The sequence below is a fragment of the Sapajus apella genome, unplaced genomic scaffold, assembly GCF_009761245.1.
Source record: "Sapajus apella isolate SASKATOON/1434 unplaced genomic scaffold, GSC_monkey_1.0 scaffold66, whole genome shotgun sequence".
Lineage (NCBI taxonomy): Eukaryota > Metazoa > Chordata > Mammalia > Primates > Cebidae > Sapajus > Sapajus apella.
The window spans coordinates 5563422-5589775 of record NW_022437006.1 but is presented as its reverse complement, the minus strand read 5'-3'; the positions used below and the strand labels follow the sequence as shown (position 1 = coordinate 5589775).

At 37.5% G+C, this 26354-nt stretch overlaps 1 protein-coding gene across 2 annotated transcripts in view; it reads right to left on the bottom strand.

Moving 5' to 3' along the window:
- The window catches only part of PDZRN4 (PDZ domain containing ring finger 4), a 388487-nt gene that overhangs the window by 55456 nt on the left and 306677 nt on the right, over window positions 1-26354 (bottom strand). For both annotated transcript variants that reach the window (XM_032248350.1, XM_032248351.1), the window contains 2 exons: window positions 10982-11238; window positions 7779-7881 (listed from right to left, as the gene is read on the bottom strand). In XM_032248350.1, coding sequence (XP_032104241.1) covers window positions 7779-7881; window positions 10982-11238 — 360 coding nt within the window. The remainder of the gene's footprint in view (window positions 1-7778; window positions 7882-10981; window positions 11239-26354) is intronic.

Below are 26354 nucleotides of genomic sequence, written 5' to 3'. Positions count from 1 at the left end.
ATTCTAGAAATAGATGCAGACCAGTCACTCCATAGTCAACACTAGTTGTTCCCATGGATCACACAGGTGGAACACAATTCATTCAAGAGAGATTTAGACTCCTGGTCTGATTTCCCTCCATTATATTATATTGCCTCTGAAAACAACATTAGAATCTTTAACACAAATTTTGCTTTATATTAGAAAAGACAGCTCTTCTTTTCCTGCCACTATGAAAATAGTCTTTGAAAGCAGAATAGAAGTCACTGGAAAATATGATTTGATATGCAAATATGCACCTTAAACACAACCTTTCACAAACACCTTTAAGTAATGCAAGGAAATCTTCTGAATATGTATCATAGGTATCTTCAAACAAAAATTGAATGTCAGCATTTTGATAAAAGTCATATATGTAGTATAAGGAATCTTCATTTATATTTAGATTCCTGGTAAAATTAATGTGCCTGTGGTACCTGGTTTAATAACCAACTTGGAAGGTTCAATTTGCTTTTCACTGTTTTCTCAGGAAATAAGGTTTAGTGTTGTCACAATCAGTAAGGCAAAAGACAGATTTGTTTCTTATTTGTTTTACGAAATTACAGAAACAAACTAATAGCAATACTAATCTTATTTGATTCAGTAAGAAATCTGAAAGAATTATAATAACTTTGATAAATGTTGCCAACTTTGTGGCATTTTTTCTAGTCACTCTTCAAGCAAGACTGACAAGAAAATAAAAATTAATCTCACAATTTAGGGAAATCATGCAATTTAATAAACAGGCATTCAATTTAAGAAATTCTGCTTGGAATGTTAGGATAATACAACATGTGATTTTATGAAGTATTAGTCTCAAAGTTCAACGAGTAGAACAACCACACAATGTATTTTCTTACTAGGATACTTGCAAAAGTTAAAAAAAAAGAAAAGCTGCTACTGATAATGAGCCATACACCAAGACTGTTTAGGGCAAACCAGGGTGTACAGTTATCCTAACAGGCCTGAACCCGAATCATTCTCTAACTACAGAAATTAGCATGTCTATTTACCAGGGTTCACCAGCTTATGGATTTGTGGTAAAATACACATATGTTCCTTGGTAAAACAGAAACAATAAAAAACTCAGTTTCCTTACTTTACAATCTGGCTCAGGTATACACTCAAATCCATTTCCTCAAATTAACAGATAAATTGACATCCTATGAAAAAATACTTTCTTACTTTATTTCAAATTGTTATTCTCCATCAGCCTTCTTTTCCTCTCCCCTGATTTAACACTTTGTACTTATTTTGGGGACTTATAAAATAAGAATAGTAGCAGCAATGATCCACAATTTATTCACTCATCACACAAATACTACTGAAGGATCACTGTGTGCCAGGTCCTGTGCTGGGCCCTCCTGGTGAAGAAGATAATTACAAGTGGTCACTTCTGTTATAAAGACAACCCATTTAGAAGAAAAGACAAGTACATAAACGATTATAGTTTTGGGCATAATCTAAAGAACAGAAAATGTTTACAGAATGTGGTGTGGGAGTTCAGTGGTGGGAAAGATTGTAGTACATGGTAGGAGGCCATCACAAAATGCTTCTACGCATTGATGCCTGACTCTGTCTTTGAAGTGATGCTTGACTCTGTCTTTGAACGGTAGCAGAGATTGTCACAAAAGCATCCCAGAGGCACAGCAGCGCATGAGCAATGGCACAAAGAAAGGAAAGCACACAGCTTCCTCTGAGTATTGGTGTGCTTTAGAGTTTGATCCCATGATGCTGAAAAGGTGGGGTGGTGTCAGAGTTCCAAGGACCCTCCATGGCAGGCAAAGGATTTTAGTTAATTCAGGGAACAGAGTCATACAAAATGAGAAACAGAGGAGTAAGCCAATGAGAGGCACACTTGAAAAGATTTGATCTGGCAGTGGTGGATAGGATGGCCTGCAGAGATTAGGATTAGGGACGGGCCACAGGAGAGCAAAAACTAGCCTAAAGGTAGAACAATGTTGGAAACAAAGGGAAGACAGTGGCGATAAGAAGGAGAAACATGTCACAGAGAATCTGGAAATACTAGCTCTGATATATGATAACTCATTGGTTTGGCCTCCATGATTAAGATTCTCACCTGACATATTTGAGAAAATGGTGGTGTCATTAATAGGTACCTCAGTGAACCATCTCCAGACTGACAGAATACCATATTATCTTTAATGCTCAGGTAATAAAAATATTTCACACTCCATCCAGATCAGTTTTCAATTGAGTAAATTTCCCAAAGGACCAGCACTTATGAAGATGATTTTTTTAAATGGATGATTTTACTGCCCAGTAGTAAGTGGTATAAAATTATTTTAGCCATTTCATTAATAATTCTAAAATGTGACTAACAAGCGGAAGAAAAGGGACTAGTGGAAGACATTCAGTGAATTAAACAAATCTAAATATTCTACCCTTTTACACGCTATACATGATTTTCTCATTTATCTACTGCAACATACAGATACTATATGGTCTCTTTATCAATTATGTTTCATACCCAACATGTTTCTTCCATCATTGGCTTTCAAACTCTTTGATACGTTTGCCTCTCTCAAGATCAGAGACGGGCAGAGCCACAATTGGCTAGTGGGGGAGGCACTTAGTTCCCAGTTCCTTGCAGCGTTTCTCACATATGCTGATTGAGTCCTTGGTCAAGAAGTAATAAGGGGGATACAAGCATGGATTAGAGAACCTGCCAAATTTATACCAAGTGTGAGATTCTATGATTTTATAAGGTGGCCAGTCAAGATACATTTCCATGGAGACCATTAACTTTCTACTACATGACTTATTTCTCCCTATTTTTCACCATCTTTGCCCTTTCCTTAGAAGGTTTTGAGACAAAAATGGCACTAGGATTGAAACTCCTGCTCCAAGAACAAACATCTGCTGGAAAGGGAGAGGGCATTTATTATAACTGGGCAGTGGTCCCAAGTTCTTTTCCATTTCCCTTTGTATGGAAAAGAGGAAAGGGACTAGGTGGCTCAGAGTTGGTCCATGCAGACAGCAATGGGAACCCTCATTTATTCCTTGAGGAAATATGCATTGAGCACCAACTGTGAAATGGGCCACGTGATGCAGTGATAAGCAAGGCAGATGAAGCCGCTGCCCTCAGAGCCTTAAGATCTATATAGCTCTAAACAGGTATGCTAGGGACTTTTTTTTTTTTTTTTTTCCTAAATTTTGCCTTCACAAATCATGAAGTTGCTCAAAAAATATGATGAAATCTAGTTAATAATTATCTTCTTGATACTTTTTTTGAATGAAAATCCCCGATTCATGGTTCCATTTTCTTTACGTAAAAGAGAGATTACATACTTAAAGCCTCGCAAATATTCTGCACGTATTTGCAGGGATCCAGCTCCAGGAAATACATTTTGCAAAACGACATTTCTCAGCACAGCACGTGGGTTTGCTTATGCTTTGCTTAAGGATTTCCAAGAGGAAGCTAATTAATATGCTAAATGCTCACTCCTATTTATAGACACTGGCCCAGCTTTGGTTTTCAGTTAACATGTACATAGAACTCTGACATATTTATCCTCTCTTTTCCACTTTTAGTACCTCTTCAAGCAAACTTCTAAAATGTTTTTGCTTATATTTTTATAACATTGGACACATAAAGGCTACTTATTTCAGCCTTTTGTATATATTTCTTTGCCTGATTTTTGAGGGAGAAGTAAAAGTGATTTCGAGCCGTATTTCTAAGTGATAAAAATCTGCAGGCACAGAACCGTTGCTTATGTTGACTAACGTGATGTTTTATACTATCTCAATTTTGCATGTATTGGTTTCTAACCCCTCTATCAGCATTAGCATTGACTTTTGAGAGTTAATGGCAAATGCACTCAGGCAGTTGCAAACATGTCTTTATTAGGAGCTGGGCAAAAAGATCTCCATATTTCTCAAAACCTTTCCCTTTAAGTTATTTCTAGTAGAGGTTGGATTTGAGATCTACCTCCAACTTGCTAAGGGCTATTTATGATTTATTTCAACCTTTGGCTGGCTCTAGGGGGGCAAAAATGAACAAAGTTGAAACTAAAAAGAAGAGAAGCTTAATCCTCAGTGAAATTCCAGTGGCATGGAACACCCTAACTCTTATGATGGGTGTATTGTTTAAATTTTTATACGTTTATTTTTTTTCTCAAAAATAAAATTAAACTCATTTATCATTTTTAATTAGAGAATAAGTGCCATCATTTTTTAAAGAGAACAAATTTCAAGCTGTGACTCTTTTAATATAGACTGGTCCTCCGAGACTTTTCTGAAGCACTATGGGGAAATTTAAAACCCAGTCAAATATTTTTCTTAGGAAAAGTGGAGATAGGTCATGGTGAGATATGGGTGTCATTAAATTTTCATAGAGGTTCCTAACACACTGGAGTCACTATAACATGGATACATTGACTACAATATCTCTAAAGAAGCATTTGCTTGTCCACCAGGGCTCTGAAGGGAGCTGTTACAGTCTATCAATGAAATAATCTGCATGTTAAAAAGTCCCTAAATATGTATTTACAAGACAGTCAGCTCTGTTTTGGTCTATTGGGTTAATCCATGTGCTAAAAGTCTATATATGTACTCACAAGATATACAGATCAGCTTTGGTTCACTGAGTCTATAGTAAGTAGGTCTTTAAAAAGGCACCTAAATAGTCGCATAGTTTGTATTTTAGCAAGTTCAGAAATTCTATATATTATATAGTCTATATAATATACTATATACTATATACTATATTTCTTTTAAAGTGTGGATATATTATTTTTGTTCCAGTGGATGCCAGAAGGTGTGCTTCCCTCTGACCTCTAATACTTTGCTCTTAAAATGTCAGAAGAAATTGCCATAGCATAGACTATATTAAAGCTCTGTGGCACAGTCCTCCAGGCTGGGGTGGATGCTTCCTAGTCTATGTCGTACTCCATCCACCATCACCGTCCAGATCTAATTCCCCACGCCCTCTAAGCTGACTTTGCTTCCTTCCTGTCCATCTCAGCCCAACAGCCGGAGGGATCCTTTTATGTTCCTTTGTTCCAGCAACTTCCCATCTCACAGTCAAAGCAACTTCCTATATCATAGTCAAAACAAAAGGCTCCACAAGATATGCCCTCACCTCTTTCTGACTTCACCCCTTTCCACTCTCACTGGCCTCTTTGCTACTCCTTGTCCACCCCAGCATGCTCCTGGTTCAGGCCCTGGTCACCTGCCCTGCCTTCTTTCTGAAAATCTCCTTTCACACGGCTAGGTCGCTTATATTCTTTAGTTCTCTTGTGACAGAAGACTCCATGATGACCCTGTATAAGACAGTAACATCCTGTTCAACACCACTCTTACTGTTCTCCATTAGTACTTCTCACCATGGAATAGAAGATGTCTTTGTTTGTTTATTGTTGAGCTTCTTCTCCTAGAACCTCCTTCCACTGGGGCAAGAGCTTCGTAATCCCATGCTTAGATAACTGCCTGGTATATTTTAAGTACTCATTAAGTATTTATGCTACAAATGAATGAAAGCAGATGAAAAAACTGCCTTCTTTCTACTTCCTGGATTGCCTGGTTGTGCTCATGTTTAGGTTGAAGAGGAATGCTTATGTCTCTTTCTGAGTTTTTGCCTTCTTCTTGGCCATTAGACCTAGTTCCCTGTAATATTCTCTCAGTGACACAAACTGGTGCTTTCTTAGGGTGCTCAGCCATGCCATTTCTAGAGCTATAGGGGTATGATGAAGCTCCTAGAGGAGGTAGGGTCATCTCAGTTGGGCACAGAAACATCAGATCAGTCTGCTTCTAGGTGCAACAGTAAAAGTGCAAAACAAAGACAGAATTAGCATTTCTAAATCTGTTCACTGAATGAGCCTAATGATGTCCACCACAGGCTCCAATGATAGCAGTGGATTGACTAGATTTTGCATACCTTGCAGCCACAAGGGACAGGATGTGCCACTCTATGTGTGTGTCATGTAAGGGTAACAGACTGAGAGTACTGGGCAGAACCATTATTCTCTCCTGAATCTGGTAATTTTTTCTGGAGGTATTCTCCTGTGCCTTCACTCCCACCTTTAACCATCTATGTTGTTCTTAAATGCATCCTTTCTAATGATTGAAAACTGTCATAGCAACTCTTTCCTTATTTGAATTTCACAGGAATATTCTTTATTTCAGTCACTCAGAAAGGGGTCTATGGCAACAGAATCACAGCTGACAGCAAATTAATGACTATGATGCTGTGATTAGTTGAGATTACAGGCTACAGAGAGCTTGTCTGAGAATTCACTGACATCATCCTGATACTGGCTTCTGCCGGGGATTAATATTGGTCAGAAAAGAGGATGTGGTTCAGCTACAGTAAGCTCCATAGAAATGCAAGGAAATCTGTCTGTATTATAATATTTCAATGACATGCTAATTAATTAAAAGGACTTTTACTGTTAACTTGCTTAGCCTAAACAAGTCTTTCTCCTATGCCCTCCCTAGCACACTGACTTATTTTAATAAAGCTTTAAGGCATTATCCAAATAAAAAGTTGAAGTGACCTAGATAATTCCAGTCCCCAAACCCAAAGTATTCATTAACTAAAAGGAAAATGTAAGACTCTTAAATTATCTGGATAAGTCACTCATTTTATAATTTATTTTATGTGAATAGACAAAGCAATGGATACTGCAATGTATGACAAGGGTTGAGTAGATTTAGAAAATAAAACTTTTCAATCAACTTAATAAAGAGAAGATAAAAATTTAACAATGAACAACACAAGAATGACAAAACCATCTATTCAGTTACCAGGTATCATTTCACATCTTTCTAAATTTTGGCTGCAAAGAAATAATGATTTCTGTAATCCCCAGCAATGACTTTTGTGGGGAGAAGATTTCAAACAAATGTCTATTTGCTTTAGGTGAGTTTCCTTATTTGATTTCAGATCCTCCTAAGGGAAGAGATTTCAGGATTTCCTGCTTGTAAAGTGGAAAAGAACACTTCGCTGAACTTGTATGACATCATGTGAAGCATTAAAAGGGCAGGTAATCATGAGTTCTCTGCCTGTTGACCAAAGCTTCTTTACTTCCTTAATCTATTTCATTTTTAAATGTCAGAGTAGGCTGAAACCTTTCAAAGCTATACAGGCTGCAGAAGCAGAGGAAATATTAGGATAAATTCTTTAACTTTTGTGAGAGCTTTTAAATAATTAACGGATGGAATTTTTGAATTGTTATGTATCACAGTACAGAAATCCCAACGTTAGACCATGTTTAGAATAAATATGGTTTAACAACAAAGGGCACAAGGCCATCTCTATTTCTAGGAAGTCCGTGAAATGGATATTTAGAGTACATGCCATAGGCACAAAGAGAATATTTCATTTCCAAAGAATATAATAAAATCTAGTTTATCAGTGAAAATTAGAATATTATACAACAAATGAAAATAGCAAGTAAAATCTTGGCTTTACATATAATTTATTTTTCAAACTCTACTTGGAAGTCCACATATATTACAGAACAAATTTTTTTTAAAAGTACCTGTTGTAATATTATTTATTAAAAAGCAATAAAAATGTGAGCAAATTATATTTAAGCTTATACTAGAAAAATATTTTCCAATATACTTAAAACACTAGAGCCACATAGGTAAAACAAATAGTATTTGAAAGAGCTTATTCTGGATATGTAATAGACAAGATATTGCTCACTGTAATAAATTAATTTCTTTGTTATGCAAAACCCCTCAACCAGAACTTCATAAAGAAATGTGAAGTGGTGTGAAAATGATCTTACCTCATATTCAAAGTCCTCTGTTCTGTCTGCATCAGCAGGTAAGCTGGAAATATACTCATTGTCCTCATAAAATTCATGCCCCATTGGATGCAGAGAATGGCAGCTAAGGGGAATGTAGCAATACGATAGGAATAGATTAAAAGGATTGTTTTCAAGATTAAAACTGATTTTAGAATTTCACTTTAGTTTGCTCTGCTTTGGAATAAGACCTGTAGTGATCTAGTCTTTAAATAAACTACAGCTCAGGAAAAGCAATTGCTTTTCGTTCTCCCTCTACCTGAAGTCCATCAATTTGCAATTTCTGAGAGAATGCTAGGAATAAGGGCCCGTGGTCAGAGCTGTATTCTGTGGAGAGGCTGATGTGAAATCTCTGACAGTCCATGGTGCTTTATTGATACTTTTTGGCCTGCTTCCATTCCACCAAATGTGACAAGCTCCACACGTGTGTGTGTGGCATTTAAGATTGCAGTCTACTAAAGAGGGGCATTTTGTCATAAAGCACTACTGATTTCATAATCCACAGCTGTGAACTATTTTTTGAAAACCATTTTCAAAAACACATATTTTCACATATTTTCAGACTCTAAAATGTGTTCACATTGTCCCCTCCTCTCTTTCTTAAGATACCCCCTTTCTCATTCTCCTTCATAACACACATTTTCCCCCCTGTGATCAAGGACATACACACAAATATTAAAGGGCATTCATGGTGACCAATCACTGGAAGCTCCTATAAGATGCAAGATTTCATAATCCCTTTTGAAAATTCTCAGTAACAGAGAGAGCAGATTAAATTAAGGAAACGAGGGGATATGAGGCATAGCACATGGGCACATGGCTTTTACGTATTTTAACTTTTAGGAAATATTTTAAATAGTTTGTAAATGTGTCGTTCAATTTATTATGTTCCGATATAAAGACTACATATTATATCATATGAAGACTAAGCACAGTTTAACAGCAAAGGGCATAAGGCCTCGTCTATACCTAAAAGACACTAAAAAAGCCTGAATACAATTAACAAGTTGTAGTAGATAAGACCTCTAAGCCCTGCCAGTATGGACCTTATTGAAAACTTGGAGATAGCGGTATCAATTAGTTCCCTGCTCCCTTGCTGAAAGCAAGAGACCCGTCCTCATGCCCTTATGCTATTGTCAGCATAAATATTCTACCAGCCTTTCCTCACTGCCATCTATGACTGTCAGTTCCATACAGGGCTCACTAGTGCAGGCCAGAATGGTAAAAGTAATGCAGGCAGTATCTTGCCTGGTGTCTACCAGATAAATCTCCTTGCTCATATCTGAACTGGCTCTGCACAGCTCATTTGGGCTGTTGAAATATTGAAGCTTGCTGCTTTGGACATCTGATGTGTTTACCTTGCCTTTCAGATAGTAAGAAGGAAGGAACACTTTATTCACTCAACATTTATTCAGTGCCTACCAGATGCCAGGCCAAGTGCTAGAAAGACATTGGTGCACAAAATCCAATTCTGCCCTATGAATTGGGGAAAGCAGCAAAGTGGGAATTTTAATACAGTGCTATAATTAAGGGGAAAATATAGGAGCCTTGGGAGCACATGGTAGGGGTGGACTCACTGCAGCCCTAGGGGGTTTTCTATAAAAGATTGTCTATAAGCTAAGGTCTGCAGGACCTAGGAAGAAGAGCATGATGCACTGGCTAAGGGAGTAGGTATTGGGGTCAGACCTCTTAGGCCTAGAAGCCTGGCCCTGTCACTTTTTTGCTATGTGATCTTGTCCATGTTATTTAATATCTGTTCCTTCATCTTAGGCATAGGATGTTGATAATATAATGCACTCCTTCATAAAACTAAATGAGTCAATAAATGCAAAACTTTTGGAATAACACTGAAAGCATGTTAAGTTAGCTAATACAAGCTAGCTATTATTATCCATTCAAGGAGGTATTTATTGAATAGCTACTATATTTTAGGCTGTATTAATAAATATATTTGTTTGTTTTTTGTTCAACTCCCCCTCTAAAATATGAACTCTAGAAGGTAGTAACTTTATTTTTGTTCATAGTTTTATGCCCAGCATCTAGTTCCAATGCCTGACACATTCAATTTGTCTGACACAAAGGGCTATTTAAAAGGTAATGATGAATGAATAAAGTGATACCCAAGACAAACAGATCCCCTGCCCTTCTGACTTTGAAGACTCAAGGAGTGGTTTTCAAAACCTTTCTGCACATTAGAATATATTAGGGGCAGTTTTGAAAAATTCTGATGCCTAAGACTTACTCTAAGAATTCTCATTTAATTGGCCTGAGGGGTGATTCAGGTATAGCTTCTAAAAGTTCCCAGGTGATTCAAATGTACATCTGTGACCCACTGAAACAGGCTTATGGGAGCCATCTATCAAAGGGCAGGAAAGTGGCATGAATCAGATCTATGTTCTTTACAAAGTAAAGAACAGATCGGAGTAAGTGATGAAAATGCAGCCTAAAGAGACCACTGCTCTTGCAAACTCTGTTTGAATATTTACTAGAAAGCTCACAAAACACAACGAACTGGGCAAACACACTTCTAAAACTGTGCAAGTAGGATAATTTGAATAAAATCTCTCTGGCTTCCTTTAAATTAGGCAAAAATCAAGAGGAAGTATTCCTTGAATAGCTCTTTATTTGATAGCACTGTACTTACTCTCTGACAGCCAAGATCCTTTGTTTATATCTCAATATATTGGGTAATTGCTTTCTTTGGAGAATTGCACTTTAATTAAATCAATTTCCTAGCTTCTCTTTAAAGAAGAGCAATACCAGGAAGAGAGAGAGGTGGCCCACAGAGGAGAATGTGGTGCCAACATGCCACTTTCACATGAGTCTTAATAAGGTTTTTGGCAGCTTTGGTGAGAAAAGTGATTTCCCTGACCAGTGTTCATGAGTAGCATGAGGCTTTTGACAGCTAGTAATACGAAGATGAACTAATCAGAGCCAGAAATGTTCATGGCACCTTGCAAGTCTGATTACCCAGGTGAAGCAGCCATGTGGGTCAGAGAGAGTAGCTGGCAGGGACCACTGAGAACTAACTGCATATATAGAAACAGTGGAGACATTTTCCAAACAGAGCTGGGAAACCTGTCTCTGTAACTGTCAACCTGCTAGGGAAACTGCTTCTTTCCAACAACTACTTTATATGACAAATGGAAACCAACAGGGCTTTGGAAGAAATGACAGAAAAATACCTGTCTGAGAGCAGGAATGGACAGATGTCTGGCACTGGAGGGGTAGACGGCCGAAGCTTGGCCAGGGCCATGATGTGTTCGAAGGTGATGTCCGTCTGAGTGCTGGCATTCATGAGCTGCACTTCTGGGGCCGTCCCATAGGCCGGTCTACTCAGAGGTGTTCGCCTTAACACCTGCACCACAATGGGCTCCTTGGCATTTCGAAAAGCTTCCACTGCCTCTTCATGAGTGGCCTTTGAAAGATCCTTCCCATTGACCTACAAACATATAAGGACATTGTTCATCTCAGAGGAAATATCAGAGAGGCTGTTGTGATAGATTAATAAAAGGTAGGGAGAAAGCTTTCAACCAGGTCTGATATGAATTTTGTAATGGAATATTTAATCAGACATTGATATTTACTGAAGTCTTTACCAACATGACAAAGTACCTGAGATTATAACAACAATTACTTCTGTAGTTGTTTATAAAGTGTCTGGAGCTGGTTAACTAGTAAAACAGCAGAACTATTAGTAAAGATTTAAAAATTTAAGTAACGTATCTGCTTCAGTAAAGGGTCACTGAAATCTTCAGATAGAAATGTTAAGTATATACTACTTTTTTCATGATCTGTCAGTCTCTCAGTGAGATTTTCAATATTTAATCAAGGTCTTACTTGCCTAAAATCCAATTTTTTAAGATTTTGTCAAATTTCCTTCATATTCATAATGTTTTAATCCGAGACCGTGTTATTGCCCATATGCATTTTATCCTAAATCCTTACTGTTCAAAGTGTGGTCTAGGAACCAGCAATATCAGCATCATATGAGAGATGATTAGAAATGCAGAATCCCTGGCCCTACTCTGGACCTACTGAATCAGAATTGGAATACTCACAAGATTCAGCTTTATATTTATACTCATTGAAAGAAGCACCACTCTAGAATTCCTCTGAATGGGTATACTATGTCCCTCTGGATACTCACATATTTTAATTTATGCCAATTCCTGACTCTCCAAAGGAGTCCTGAACATTACAGAGAAAGAGGTGAAGTCTGCCTTTGTCCTCAGTCATTGCTTCTCAACAGGGGAAGAAACCAGTGGAATTTGGGAGAGAAAAATGATCCTTTCCGTGGGACTCTCCTATGCCTGCTTACTGAGAGCCCGGAATGTTTCTCAACCTTTGTGGCTCCCAAAACACCTACACACTTTCCCTAACACCCTTGTGGGAGGCAATATAGACTACTCTCAAATAGTTCTCAATGTATTCCCTAAAATAAGTCCTAACAACACAGCCTTTTAGTGGAAGTTGTATTTTAATAAAAGACTCTAGAATCTTGAAAGAGCTTTATGACTCTCCTCCCAAATGAATCAATAATGCTGGCTTTTGCAAATATGAAGACCTATCTTGTGGCACAACTGTGCCCAATATCCCTGAAATTATACCATTTCCAGACAGCTAACTAAGCCACCCGCCTGTTGGTGAGGCACTGATAACTGTTATGCACCAGCAAACCTTTAGAGATCCCTGGATGTCTAAAAACGAAGTCACTGAGTTGCAGTTGTAGAGAAACTGCTGACATTCAAATGAGCACATTCTCTCTCCCTGAGTAGACAAGGAATATGTGTGTGCTCAGAGCATGTGTGGGGTGTTTTGGGATAAATGACACAATGCCAGGTAGAAATCATCACGTCATGTAGAGACAGGCTTAATGACCTGGAGGAGCTAATTTACTCAATGGACCCTCAAAGAGTTAATGTGCCTTCAAAAAATGAGCAATTAAGCTTCTTCACCAGCAAAATATGTCCCAGTTCAGTTCTTGCTCTTGAATCACTAGTAAGAAACCCCAGGTAGAGATTTGACTAGGTATTTACCAGTGTGAACACGTTCACTGATCTTTGCATTCACTCTCTGATTCTTCTTTCCGTGAACTAAACTTGAAAATTTATCACTGAGTTTTCACAGATACATCTTGGAATATCTGACTTGGGGCACACGAGAGTATGTGGACATGAGACATCTATGGGCATCATCACACTCATTCCTTTAGCTCCTGCTGTATGACAGGTGCTTGGGCTGGGGCCACTACTGTCTCCCCTGAGGACATGTAGACAGAAGATGACAGAAGAAAGCCCAGAATGAAAAAGCACAACATAAAATCTAGCCCCTTTCGTTGAATAGTATCAACTCCTATGTTTCATATTGTGGCCAGTATTTGTCAATTCCAGATTGTGGAAGATTATCAGGTGGTAGGTAAGACTGCTCTGTGAGAATCTATGCAGTAGATAAAAATTGCCCTTTTGTCCCCAGCCTTCCTACTTCATGATGTCCCCTCAGTTTAGTGAAGATCTGTTCCTACAGGGTCCCATGCCCTTCCCTCTCTGAAAAGAAATCTCAGTCACACAGTCTGTTATCAATTGTCTCTATCTATCTATCTATCTATCTATCTATCTATTTTTGAGATGGAGTCTCGCTCTGTTGCCCAGGCTGAAGTGCAGTGGTGTGGTCTCAGTTCACCACAACATCTGCCTCCAGGGTTCAAATGATTCTCCTGCCTCAGCCTCCTGAGTACCTGGGACTACAAGCGCACCACCATGCCCGGGTGATTTTTGTATTTTTAGTAGGTGCAGGGTTTTGCTATGTTGGCCAGGCTAGTCTCAAACTCCTGACCTCATGATCCACTTGCCTCAGCATCCCAAAGTGCTAAGATTACAGGTGTGAGCTACTGCGCCCAGCCTTATCAACTAATATATCTACTGGTACAGTGTCAACATGTTATCTTTTCCTATAAGCCCTGCATCAAGAGGAACCCCTAATAGTGGTGGAATGAAATAAGACTACTTTTTTGAGGTAACTTTATGCAATATCTGAAGGTAAAGGGAAAAATTAGTGACTAGGGTTTCTTCCAGTCACACATTAAATTCTACCAATCCACAAAGTGTGTCAATAGGTAGCAGACAGATAAATGCCATTCATCTGTTTTTTCCCCAGGACAAGGTACTCAACCTTACATGTTAATCTAGTCATGATGTTCAGAATGTTTATTTGCTCTAGTGATCTTCGAAGCAAGAACAATTTTTAGAAAGTGAGTTTCCTACTGATCAAGATTATGTATTTGTGTTACTATAAGCTAAGTGGATTGTTTTTGTAAAATCCAGAATAGTATATATTTTTTGCAGAAATATAAACATTATTGAAAAGTATTTTAGGCTGTGAAATAATTATTGTAATGTTTAGTACATGCAAACACTATTAGCATTCATATGGCAAGATCAATGGCTATTGATTATATGATGCATACATTCATTTATTTATTATCATGAAATTTATATGCAAATTTCAGCCTTTGCTCTAAGAACAATCAAATACAATCTTAAAGAAAAGGACAGTCCCTGTAGTCTCAAGATCTGACTTCCCTATTGGGGAATGATCTTTTCTTCCAGTTATCATGCAGCTGACCTCTATTTTCATAAGCTATTTAATATCTCTCAAAGTAAACAAGTCTATGACCTTTAAAGGCTCTACCACTACATATGATCCCTTAGAAGATGTAAGCATTGATGATACTAAACACTTTTTTTTTCACTTCACTTGAAGTTCATCAACATACTGTTAGCCTATCAAAAGGTCACCATTTTATAAATTATGCCTTTCATAAGAAAAAAAAAAGAATAGCTTAATTGGGATTTTCTAGCAATTGCTTTGCTCAGTTATCATTGGTTGCAGCAAGTGAGAATTATACTGGAAGAATACCTACAGTTAATCCTCTATAAAAAGTTTGTTAACAAGTAACAGCAAAACTTCCTTTTTTTCAAGCGATTAGTTTTTAAACCAATAACAGACATTTGGTATTTCAAGTTGTCATATCCTTATTATTCTATTTCTTTAGCACTACATTCTCTCCCTCAATCCCACCTTCCTTTTTTTCCTCTTCCCTCTTAATCCTTTGTCTCAATCTTAAATTTAGTTTTGTACAGATGACATATAGGTCTTAATTGTTTTGTGAGATGAGACTAAAGATGAAGAAACTCTCTGTTAAAGGAGTCCCATTTAAAATAGGTAGTTAAGGGTAGATATCCAATATTTTTGAGTGTCCAGTAAAAGGTGGGAAAGTCTTTTGCTAGAGGAATACAGATAAGTTGATTTTCAGGAGAGAAAAAAAAAAAAAAAAGCATGAATATGGGTAAGAGGAAAAATGAGGATAAGGAAAGCAAAAGTAATTTATTTAATAAAAAAAAAAAAACAAAAAACAAAAAAAAAAACACCCACGTGTTGCAGAGTTTGAGTTTGCATGCAGAAAGATTTTAAGAAAGATCACAATTTGATTTAAGACACCAATCCCAGCACTTTGGGAGGCCGAGTTGGGTGGATCACGAGGTCAAGAGATCGAGACCATCCTGGTCAACACGGTGAAACCCTGTCTCTACTAAAAATACAAAAAAAATTAGCTGGGCATGGTGGTGCGTGCCTGTAATCCCAGCTACTCAGGAGGCTGAGGCAGGAGAATTGCCTGAACCCAGGAGGCGGAGATTGCGGTGAGCCGAGATCGTGCCATTGCACTCCAGCCTGGGTAACAAGAGCGAAACTCGGTCTCAAAAAAAAAAAAAAAAAAAAGATACCACAGGAAAAGAGCCTTTTTCCAAAAGCGTTGTTAAATGGGATGATTGAGAGGATAGGGTGTCATAATAAACACAAGTAGTATATATGATAATTTCCTCTATTGCCATAACTTGTGGCATTTTGATAGCTGTGGCCCAAACTGATTTGGTTCCATTATAACCAGGCAACTAGAGTAGAACTGAAAAGATTTGAGTGATTGATATTTGATAGGAGGCTAGTAGTCCCAGAGTGGGAAGACTGGACTCTGACATGATGATTAAGCCACCTGACTTGAGATAAATGAAAAAAGCAGACACGTTATGCAACAAGAGGCCATCAGAATTGGCAACAGCAAATAAAAAAAAAAAAGAGGAAGGACGATGCCAATGAGAGAAATTCTAGGATAAATAGTGACATGTAATTGTCCAGAGACAAACTAAATGTCACATTAGAAAATAGTGGAGAGAGTAGCTTTAATCATATCAAACTTGAAGTAGTTATAAGAAATATATTCAAATGAACTAACAAGTAAATGTATGACAGGAGACTACAAGAAAAATTGATCCTAGGAAACCATTTTCTGAGAAGGTCTTCCCCTCACCCCTGCACTTATCAATTCAGTTCAACACAGACAAATATTCTTAAAGATTAGATATTCAAGTGATAGCTTGTAATAAACACATATACATTTTTAGAGATATAAAAATAATTATCTTGTTTCTAAAAATTTATTATTTCCCATTATATTGATAGCATAATCTTAAGTGGATAAACAAAAAGCAATCACTTTTCAGTGATCAATGCAAAAGATGTGCGAATACATTTGTTGTGGCAGATGGGCTAATTAATCCATAAGCAACTTGTGAATGTTAAATAAAGAAGATAGCTTTTCATATGTAAACCATATCATAGTAATGTTTGATGAAGCTACTGTTTAATGAATAATCTACCCTTTTGGATATACTGAAAAATCTGGGACACTCTTCAGCAACTTCCCCAGAGTGACTAGTGGCCTCAGCTTGCATTTGAGCTGTTCTTCTTTGATTATTCCTCCAAATCCAGCCACATGCAAAATTTTCTTGGCTATCAGAAAACAAACAGCCTTTTTTGCTTTTCTTTTGAAGTGCTAACAAGTGCATGAATAACTCAGTCACTCTAGTGAGAAGCCACTTCTAGAGTCAGCTGTTTGGGAATGATGAGGGTTTCCAAACCGTCATGCCTCTTATGAGAAATGAGGGCTTCTAAGCATCTATGGCTTTCAAAGAATAAATATAAGAATGCTTAGCTGGCGCAGTGGCTCATGCCTGTAATTCCAGCACTTTGGGAGACTGACGCAGATGGATCACAAGGTCAGGAGATATAGACCATCCTGGCTAACATGGTGAAACACCATCTATACTAAAAAGACCAAAAAAAAAAAAAAAAGGCTGGGTGTGGTGGCATGTACCTGTAATCCCAGCTACTCAGGAGGCTGAGGCATGAGAATTGCTTGAACCAGGAGGTAGAGGTTCCAGTGAGTGGAGATCATGCCACTGCACTCCAGCCCAGGTGACAGAGTGAGACTCTGTCACCCCTCCCTCCAAAAAAAGTGCTCCATAAAAGAAGCATAGAATTACAAGGATTATGGACAATTGATATAACCCAATTTCAAATTGAGAATAAGTATACAATACTTGCATATTATAATTCTGATACTGTACCTGGTTAGTCTATAAAATCTCCCACCCTCACAAGTAACTGTGGAATTAATTTTAACTGAAGTCCCTAAGTGACACTGATTAAATTCTGTATTTGATAATTAGGGAGGCATTGCCAAAGCACAACCTAGTGAAATTTTACAGAAGGAAGAAACAATATTTAAATTGCTGCTAAAATGTTTGGTAGAGGAGCAATTTAAGATAATCTGAACCCTATATACATCAAAGCACTTGTCAGACACAATCTTCAAATTAATTTTAAGAAATTTCAGCACACTGTTTTTTTCCTAAACTTTGGTATGAGTGACTCTATTTGGACATTGTTATATAAATTGAGTATAGCATAGTGTAAAACATATTTATAATAAAAAGTAGTCACACAATAGGAATCTGCAAAATTGTGTGAAGGAAACCTGCCTAAAATTAACTTTGACCTTTAAAGAAATGTTATTCATGAACAAAACAATCACTGGTGTGTAGGTTTGTGTTCATCATATAATTTCAGAACCTACGTAGGTAATGTTAGACTGCATCAACCCCAAAGTCCATTTATTCCAGTGTTCTGCCTTTGACAGTGCTATCACTGGACTTTTGGAAGAGAATATAGTGATTATGCCATGTGACACAATGAGAAGACTTATCTTAAAGTGATCCTGGGGCTTCTTATGTTTGTCTGTCTGGACAATGAGAGACTGGCAGCTTCATTTCCCTGGATATGGGGTGTTGCAGCTTCCCTTGAGTTCCAAAATCCCCAGGGACTTTGCCAGGCAGCTGCTTTCTCAGACAAACAAAGATAAGTGATTACTAACCCAGACAGCCTGAATCTCCAGCAGTCTGTTCCTTTACTGACAACGTTCCCTATAAGAGAGACCAATAATAGGGTAGGGTCCCTCTGTTAGAATACGGACTCACTGCATGCCCAACAGTTTCTTGTCCCTTGCTTGACCGTGTATTGCTGATTCCTGACTTGTGTGTTTCCTTAATAAAGACTGTTGTCTAACCTATAACTTGGGACATTTTGGGATTTGTCTCTAACAATCAGGTTTGACGTAACACACATTTACAACCTAAGATAATTGAATGCATTGAAAATGCTTACGTATGTAACAGTATTGAATTGAGGGCTCCCAGCACCCCAATGAGCTATTTTAAAAGGCTATTATTACATTTAGTTAATGGATTATGACCCTGAGGTCACAACAACAGTCCAATATGTTGCTTCTGGTCCCTTCCACAGAGCACTTTGAAGGTAAGGCATTCTTAAATGCAAGCAGGACTCATTTTTAATTTTCCATATGAAGATGTTATGAATCCATTATTTGTCAGCTTATTCAAACTGTTCCTGAACCGATAAAATAATTTTGGTTATAGGTAATCTTGAGGATGTATCTGTCATTATTGCTTTTTCCTTTCATTATCTTTTCCTTCTCTTTTTTTTGGATCCCTCCTTCTGTATTTTCTCTTCCTTTTGGTGTTCCCACTGTCACACTCCTCTTCTAAGCTTTCCAATCAAAGCATTTGACACCTTTGAAGAGTATCTATTTATATGAGTTATTCCTGTAATTAAGAAACATGTTATAATGTGTTCTGATTCTAACCGAGGAAAACCAACTAAAATGCACACAACATAGTTTTATTAACCTCTTTATAAATAAGTTTATTTTCCTTCACCTTAATGAAAGAAATGGAAGTTACTGCTTTCTGGCACATGAGCTGGTTGTTCTTGATTTATCTTTCAGATCCATAATCTGCTCTTTTCACCCAGCTCTGTCTTGGCAAACCTGCCTCATCTAGGATCTCTACTTTTTTTGTTTGGTTAAGCCAATGATTAGACCTTGAGAGCTTGTTTGGAGGTTCTAGCAGGGGAGCACAGCTACTCGTATACCCTTGACCGAAGACTGGTCCTCCTCTATCGGGGATGGTCGTCCTCTTCGACTGAGCGCGCAGCTTCGGGAGGGACGCACATGGAGCGGTGAGGGAGGAGGGGACACCTGCCTAGCCAGCCAGATCAGCCAAATCAACCCTAGCGATCAATGGGGTGACAGATGTCGCAGCCAGATCACCCTCACATCCAAGCCAATGATTAGAAAATATTAAAGGTCTTTATCCAGTCCCTAAGACTCTAGCTCTTGCTTGACTCTGTTCACAATCCTGACTCAGCTTCCTTCTCCAGGTCTGTAGGTAGTAAGAACCTCTCTCTCTCTTGCTAGTCCCTAGGTTCTTTATCTTAACTTTGCTCATGCCTCTGTAAAATGTTCCAACATTAAACTTTCCTCAGTTCAACTCTTTGAGTATGCTGTTTGTTTTCTTCTGGGACCCTGACTAATATAGGTAAGCATGAAACTCTACTGACTTTAAGAAAAATGTGGTAGGAGCTAAAATTTGCCATCTTTGCAAATTAACTTTACTATCAATAGTTGCATCTAAAATGCAATTATGAGTTTGTCAGATTTAGCAAATTCACACATTTCTAAGGGAAAATTAAAATATAATTTTATTGAGATCATATAACATATTTAAAGTATTTATATAGTTGTTTGATGTGCACAGTTATTCTGTAGAGTATCCCTGCTATGATTTGAATGTGTCCCTCAAAGTTCACGTTAGAAACTTAATCCCCAATGCAACAGTGCTGAGACATCAAAACTTTAAGAGGTGAGTAGTCTATAAGAGCTCTACATTCGTGGATGGATTAATGTTATTACCACATGAGTGGGTTCCTGATAAAATAATGCATTTGCTGTCCTTCCCATCCCTTTTGCTCTCTGGCATTCTCTCTTGCCATTATGCCTTCCACCATGTTATGACACAGCAAGAAGGCCTTTGTCAGATGATGGCAACTTGATATTGAACTTATCAGCCTTAAGAATGTGAGAAATACATTTTTTAAATTACAAACTGTCCAGTCTGTGGTATTCTGTTATAGCAGCATAAAACAAACGATGACAGTCCCTCCATTTGTGTTTGTCTAATGTTTTTCTTGATTAGACTCAGGTTTTTTGTTTATGTATTTTGGGCAGAAATGTCCAGAAGGAGTGGTGTGTCCTTTTCAGCCTATCTTATTGGGACCCATGTAATGTTTATTTGTCTATTACTGGTGATGTTAACATTTATGACTTGATGAGAGAGAGAGAGAGAGATTCAGAATCTAAAGCAAATGTAAAGTGTTAATTGATGTTAAAATTTGGGGACCATAAGTGAATGATATTTGAGAATTTTTATATTATTCTCGGAACTTAAAAATTATTAATTTTTTATTCTCATAAGTTTTTGATGCCTGAAACCAAAAAAAAGTTTCAAAATATTGTTCTATTTATTAGTTAAAAATAGAGTCGTGCTGTAATTGTTGAGAGTTCACAAATAATGACAAGGAAATGATGGATGAAGAGCTTCCCATAGGGTTTGTTTCTGTTGCATATCTCTAGAAAAACAAATTCCTACTCTACTCTAAATGTCTTTTTTTCTCTGTGTGCACATGCACACACACACATACACATATATCCCTACAAGCAAAAAACGCAGATTTGTATCATCAACTTTATCATTGTCATAACAATTCATCTACGAATATCACCTGATATCCTGCTCTCCAAGCTGAGCTATTTAAAAAGATAGATGGCTGCCTTCTGGCTAATTGTGGGAGTTCTTTCATTACTACAAAAAGACTTTATATCTCAAGTGACTCTATACGCAGTAAAAAAAAATGACTAAATCTTTGGAGAAGAACCCACTGACAAAATGGTTGGATAACAACTACTTACTGACCTTTTACTTCCTAACATAATACTAAACTCATGGAGGTGATTATTAATAAACCTATTCACTGAGTTCTGACATATCAGATCCAAGTATTTAAAACTTAACAAGGAATTCAGATGGAGACAAAATTTTCTCCAACAGCTCGAAGGATAAAAAGGCATAAGGCATAGATACAGTAAACACTTGAACTCAAATTATTTCACTAAAGAAAAAAAGTCATTGTCAATAAACAACTCAGGTTTCCTAATAAGAAAATCCTGCAAACATCATCAACAACTGAGGATTTGGACAGAGCTATTCATCTTTCATATCCATTGAACAAGAGGAAATGGGCTCTGAGCACTTGGACAAGATCTTTTTATCCCATCTTTGTGACGAGAGTATAAAAGGATGTAGGAGTCAACCTTGCAACTTATCCACACTAGTACGTGCTAGAAAATAACTATTTGTTGAATAAAAGAAGTAAATTGTACGACCTAAAGGAATAGGAGACAGTAAATGATTTATAACAGGGCATCTGTCATAACAAGAAAGAAGATGGTAAAGTATCTTCACCAGAGGTTCACTGTACCCTATCTATGACAGCAGCATAATGCTTCACTATTTACATGGTTCTGTACAAAATACATTGAATGACAAGAGACTGACAATTGTTTTCAGCGCTGTAGTTTCAGGGCCTAAAAATGTGCTTGGCACATACTTGAGAATAATTATGTGTTAAAGACATTTTCCCATAGTTCTCTATCAAGAACCATGTTTAAACAAATGGCACTAAAAATCACTTGTGTTTAAGTGCATTGCATTCACTCCCCAGTTGTCCACATTATTCCTTTGACTTAAATATATTGTACAAATGACTTCTGAGTAGCAAGCAAAGATCAGGGCTGCTCTGCTCTTAAACCTCCTGACTCCGTCATTCACTGTTGCAGCAGAAAAAAGCATTGATGTGGGATTCACTCAGAATTAGGCCTAAATACAGTTTTCAGGACTAGCTGTGTGACTTTGAGTAAGTTATTGAAGTTCTCCGAGCCTCAGCTTCTTCATATGGAGAAGCGGATAATAATATCCACTCAGAGTTGCAGATCGGATCCAACAAAAACACAGCTAGGGCAGCCAGCACAGTGCTACGGTGGTGATTCATAACACTTCCTTCCCCCCCTCCTTCCTTCCTTTCTAACTCGAGTGACAGAGACGAGGCTACTCTCTGGGGATACACATTACATTCCCGGCAGTGACAATGACAGTAATACAAGTTCGCACTGAGTGAGCACTCACAGAGGGCCAGGAGCTGAGCCAAGCCCTTGGCCTATATTTTCTCAGCCACATCCAAGAACAGTCATGGGAGGTAAGTATTTTATCCCCATTTGAAAGTTGTGGAAGCTGAGTGTAAATGAGTGTAACAGGCTGAGCAAGGAAAGGCACCTGCTCTCACAATCTGGGAAAAACAACGTATACATCTATAATTGTAACCAAACTCATAAAGAGCTGAAAGGAAGGTGTTAACAGCTCTGCAAGAGCACAAGGGGCTAACTATGCCCGGGCTATTGGGATGTGACTCCAGGACTTTGATGTTTGAGGTGGGTCTGATGAGATGAAGAACTTTATAAACTGCAAAGATGGGAGAAAGGAGAGGAACCCCAGGGTTGAACGATAAAAGAGTAAGTCCTCTGGTGACCATGAGATATCTGGGGTGACTGAGTCTTGGGGAAGAGGTTGTAGAGAAAGACAGGTGTAACACAGATCCTAATGTCCTCCATGGGCCATGGTAAAGATTTTTAAAAAATACCTTCATCTGAAAAGCAGTGTGGCATCCTTTAGGTTTAAGGGCATAAAACTTGGAAGGCTGTGGTGAGGCATAACTGAATAAAAATAGGGAAACCATTTAGACAATTAGTGCGAAAAATGATGGGTATTTGGGTCAAGACAGGGACAGTGTGGATTGTCCAATTGGAGGAGGATATAGAGGGATGTAAAATGGCATCCCGATGCTCTCATTCACATGGATTCCAGTGGGCCCCATGGATTCAGATGGCAGATTTTCCATAACAGCCAAGCCTCTGTATTATTCCTATCAATTAAATCCACACTGTGCAGAAATATAAGCTGTAGAGGTTGAATTTTAAGTATATAAAGATAAAAAGGCATACCAAGTAGATGTTGCCCATCCCTTGAAGATATATTTTCGGAGGTTATTTTAGAAATCAAAATTCACTTCTTCCAATCTGCTGAAACTCAACTTTTCTAGTTATTACCCACCTAGGCAATTGGGTGACTGTTCCACTTTAAACACACTCAATCTCTCTGTTTCTCTTTCTTACACACACACACACACACACATACACACACACACACACACATGCTTTCTATGGTCCTCCACTTGTGTAGGATATAAACTTAGAGAGGTACGTTACTAGAGAGAATATATGGGCATTGAACAACGTGGACATTCACATAAGAAAGTAGAACTTGCATGACATACAACTGTCCCTTTCAAGAGCAGCATTTTTAACTTAGTGCCTATGCAGTGAATGGTATTTCACAGGAGTCTGAAAGGACAGTACAAAATTTGGACAAATAGCCATCATCCTAGGAGAAGCAGGAGGCTTAAATCACTTTTCAACAATCAATTCTGCCATTTGAATGCAGCCTGACACTTGAGTTCAGTCGATAACATGAAATCACAGTAGAAAGGCCACGCCCTAAGGGAAATTCACAAGCTTCTACATCCGCAAGTAAAACCACCTCAACCTGTGCCCAAAACCTTCCTAACACCGCAATCCCAACTTCCTCAAATTCATGGATTTAGAAAAGAAGTATTTTGTTCTATGTTAATAAAATGTAGATTGATGCCTAAGGCAAAAAAAAAAAAAGTGAATCCATTTAAAATAGCAACAGATGCTATTTTCTATCGAATAGTTGAAATTTGCCCAGTAATTTCATTGACATGGTCGTCTCTAAGTGTACCTAGAAATAGATAATAATAACAATAGTAACAAAGATTTGTTGAGTGCTTACTATTTGTGTCACACATGCTGCTTGGTATTATCTGCCACTAGAGGTGCAGAAATTATTATTATATTCATCTTATAGATTAAAAAACTAAATAGGTTAAACAACTTGCTGAAGATGACACTATGAAAAAATACGCAGGATTTTTCTATACATTCATATTAATTTTTTTAAACATCAATAAAAGTTTTAGCATAGAAGTTCTAAAACTTAAGAGGATGGGTGGGAAGTTTATTCTCCTATTTCCTTTTAGTATATACAGTAGTTCATAAGATTATAATTAAGTGGTGAATCAACTGCTTGATCCCCATTCATAAGTGTGTACATAATCGTTTTAACTTACGTTCCCAGGACAAGGAAACTCCAGTTGCAAAGCGAAAAAAAAAATGTCTCTGTGAAATGAACAGGTTAGACAACGTGCTCTCCAAGGATTACCTCTGTTCCAAAAATGTATAAAAATATATGCATATGCATGAATAAGCAGTATTCCTGATGCAGCTTAAAACTCTGGTAAAGAGAATTCCCTCCATTATTTTAAAGTGTAAACAAATCAGGAAAAGCTCAGAAAGGGGATGACTCTGCCTGTCAATTTTCCAGCATTGCCCACCTTTGAGGCAAAGCTGTTGCTGCCTTACAACAATTCAGGAGCCCACTGAGATAAAATAGGACAAAGTTCCAAGTGAAAAAGACCACCTGGGTTCTCACGTGCTTTTACCTTTGTGGACACAATCACTATGAGTGATTTAAACAGGATTTCCTTAAGACAGCAGCTGGACTGTATGGAGAGTTGCAACCAATTCAAGGTTTTGGGTCTATCTGAGAGCATGTATGTATGAGGCAATAATATTTGGGGTGGCACTTTCTGAAAACTGTGTTTTACATGGCACTAGGTTTGCCTCAGCAGTCAAACAAGACAGGGCAACAAAGTGGATGCATCTCCACCAAATAGAGTCATCACTTCCTTAAATTCAAATTGCCACAACATTTTTCTATACTAATAGTGCTGATTTTATTTAGCTTCAGTTGGAACAGTGGGGGAGAAGAGCACATTTTTGTACATTTACTGCCTTCAAACAATTAACATCTGTATGCTTTTGAAATAATTTTCAGCAGATAAAACAATCCTGCCAAGGCCTAGTAAAAGCTCTCCATTGTTCCATATCTGCACAAATTACTTTGCATCTCCGATGATTTTATGTACATTTAATCACTAAAGATTAATTACATGGCATACGGAAACCAGTGAAACACTGCAGAGATAGCTTCAGTTTAAGTGCACATGCAGCTAACTTGTGGCTTTTTAGAACAATTTTAATTAAAAGTACTAGAAGAATCATCGGGCTGAAAATATTAGGAGCTCTGGGATGGATGAGCTTAGCATAGCTAATTAATCGTATATTTAATCAAAGCAGCCTTTGGCTATAATTAATAATCTATTTTCCTCTGGTAATAAATATTTAGTTCTGTAAAACAGAATGTATAATTTCCAGAATGTCATATGCACAGAAGAGTGGGACAGAAAATGAGCCTTTCCACACCAGCTTTGAAGCCAAGGTTGATTTTGTTGATTTAGAGAGAATGTTGTCTATATCTTTTTCATTCATTTTAAATGTCATCTCATAGTGGCAGCTTACAAACAGCTATCCCAGAGTGACTTGGACATTTAAAAAATGTAAAGAATAATCCAAAGGAAGTGACTAGTAGAATGCGTAATGAAGTCTGATTTTTTTCTTGCAGCACCAAGATTTCTTACTTTAGAGAACTTTGAGTAACTCCATCTTAATATAAATGCTAGGAGGGTTAGACTTAGCATTAAACTGTTCCTTCTTTTCATTTCCTTTTAAATGGCAGAATGAGACTCAGAGATTTTCAACTCTTACAACCTGGTAAAATGCTCAAATCACAAAGCAAAGTTAAAACACCCTCTTTCTTGCAGCAATATGACGGCTTTTACTTTGAATAGTAAACATTCATTCCCTCCTGATCTTCTCTGCTCTTCAAGTATGCTATCCATGATAAGAATAGCATAATTTTGCTCTTCTGACCCTTTTCTTAATTTTTGTGAAAGTAACTCTCTCATGGGAAGAGTCACATGCTTTTCATATTATCTAATATTTCTTCTTGTCTTCTTAAAAGCAAGGCTTAAATTCAAGAGTTTTACATATAAAAGAAATGATAATAAATTAATCTTAGATGATAGGTTTTTTTAATGTGTGAAACTTAAAAATTAACTATCACATTACCAGGGCTGTTTTATTTTTTGAGACTGTTATACTAACAGGTATAATTTAGAAGTTGTAGATATTGAAGAACATGCATTTTGTATGCA